The 1,669-nt window shown below is 58.6% G+C and overlaps 1 protein-coding gene across 1 annotated transcript in view; it reads left to right on the top strand.

The window, feature by feature from the left end:
- LOC104509593 (DNA damage-binding protein 1-like) overlaps positions 1-1,669 on the top strand; it is a gene marked incomplete at its 3' end in the record, with an annotated part of 6,380 nt that overhangs the window by 2,567 nt on the left and 2,144 nt on the right. The window contains exons 5-8 of the mRNA XM_010151577.1: positions 257-415; positions 811-894; positions 1,128-1,244; positions 1,555-1,657. Of these exons, the coding sequence (XP_010149879.1) occupies positions 257-415; positions 811-894; positions 1,128-1,244; positions 1,555-1,657 (463 nt within the window). The remainder of the gene's footprint in view (positions 1-256; positions 416-810; positions 895-1,127; positions 1,245-1,554; positions 1,658-1,669) is intronic.

Here is a 1,669-nt window from a genome sequence, read left to right as displayed (position 1 = left end):
GGGGCTCTGAGGTCTCCCTGGAGCCAGCGACACGTTTAATTTCGGAATGCGAGGGGGTTCCTCGTGAGACATTCCTAGTGAGCGTTGGACTGTGGATTCCGGCCGGGCTCCCCCATTCGGGCTCCTCCACGCAGGAGCATCCTGGCACGGGGCTCTGCTGCCGTCCGTCCCAGCCGGTCGGGTCGGTCCCTTCTGGCTCCTACGCGGCTGATCCTGGATACAGCTTCCTGCAAATCCCTTCCTCCTTTCCCGGCAGCAAAGTACCATCGTGTGCCACAACCGCGTGGATCCCAACGGATCCCGTTACCTGCTGGGCGACATGGAAGGGCGCCTCTTCATGCTGCTTCTGGAGAAGGAGGAGCAGATGGACGGCACTGTCACCTTGAAGGACCTGCGCGTGGAGCTGCTCGGCGAGGTGGGGCTCGGCCGCGGCGCGGCTGCTCTCCCTGTCGCGTCTCCCCACGGGGCTGGGAGCGCTCCGCTGAGGATGGAGCAGCAGGAACAGTGTCTCTTTTGGAGCCCGGGATGGGGTGATGCTTCACAGTTGTCCCAGCTCAGAACTGTTGGCTTCTGGGAAATTCCCTGTCGAGGCATTTGAAGGTTTACACCTTCTTCCCAGGCTTTTCCCTGGGGTTTGTTTGCTGTCCACGGGAGAACCTTGGACTCCGGGGGTTTTATAAAGGGATTAAATTCCCATCCCGTGCCCAAGGTCTTTCCCTGTTGGGCTGCAGCTCCGACGTGGTGCGTGCGGGGTGTGGCAGGGTCCTTTCCGTGCCGGTGGAAGTTCATCTGCACCTTCTCCCTTCCCAGACATCCATTGCAGAGTGCTTGACCTACCTGGACAACGGAGTTGTGTTTGTCGGCTCTCGGCTTGGGGATTCCCAGCTCGTGAAGGTACCTGGCAGCTCTCCTCTCTCTCAGTTGTGCGTTTCCAACCCCCCTTCCATGGGCAGGGACACCTTCCACTAGACCAGGTTGCTCAAAGCCACATCCAGCCTGGCCTTGAAGACATCCAGGGATGGGGCATCCACAGCTTCTCTGGGCAAATCTTCCTTTCCTGTCTGCCCTACCCCATTTCCACTCGGGTTTTGCACGTCAAAAGCCGACGCTTGCCTTCCCTTTCGTAGCTCAACGTGGACAGCAACGAGCAGGGCTCCTACGTGGTGGCCATGGAGACCTTCACCAACCTCGGCCCCATCGTCGACATGTGCGTGGTAGACCTGGAAAGACAAGGCCAAGGGCAGGTACCGTTGGCTCTCCTTTCCTTTCCTTAGCGCTGGGAATGTCTGGGCTGGCCGGAGTTCCGTGTGGGTTATCCACGGAAGGAGGAGACTACAAACCATTTACTGGGGGATCTCAAAGCCTTGTGCAGGTGCAGGGATGGTGTTGAGGGGGAGAGGTGGGAGTGTTTAGGATAATTCTTGGATATTCCTGGCCTTGAGGAAGGGGTTGCTTCCTCAGGGAAGCATCAGTTGCCAAAATGTATGCCCCACCTTCCCCTGAAGCCGAAGCATCCCAGCAACACTTGGTAACGACCATCTGCTTTTCTTCCAGCTGGTCACGTGCTCGGGTGCGTTTAAGGAGGGCTCCCTACGGATCATCCGGAACGGCATTGGGATTCACGAGCACGCCAGCATTGACCTGCCGGGGATTAAAGGTGCGTGACACT

This window comes from Eurypyga helias, unplaced genomic scaffold, assembly GCF_000690775.1.
Source record: "Eurypyga helias isolate BGI_N326 unplaced genomic scaffold, ASM69077v1 scaffold34135, whole genome shotgun sequence".
NCBI lineage: Eukaryota > Metazoa > Chordata > Aves > Eurypygiformes > Eurypygidae > Eurypyga > Eurypyga helias.
The sequence above is the reverse complement of the archived record's forward strand: the minus strand, read 5'-3'. Positions and strand labels throughout refer to the sequence as shown.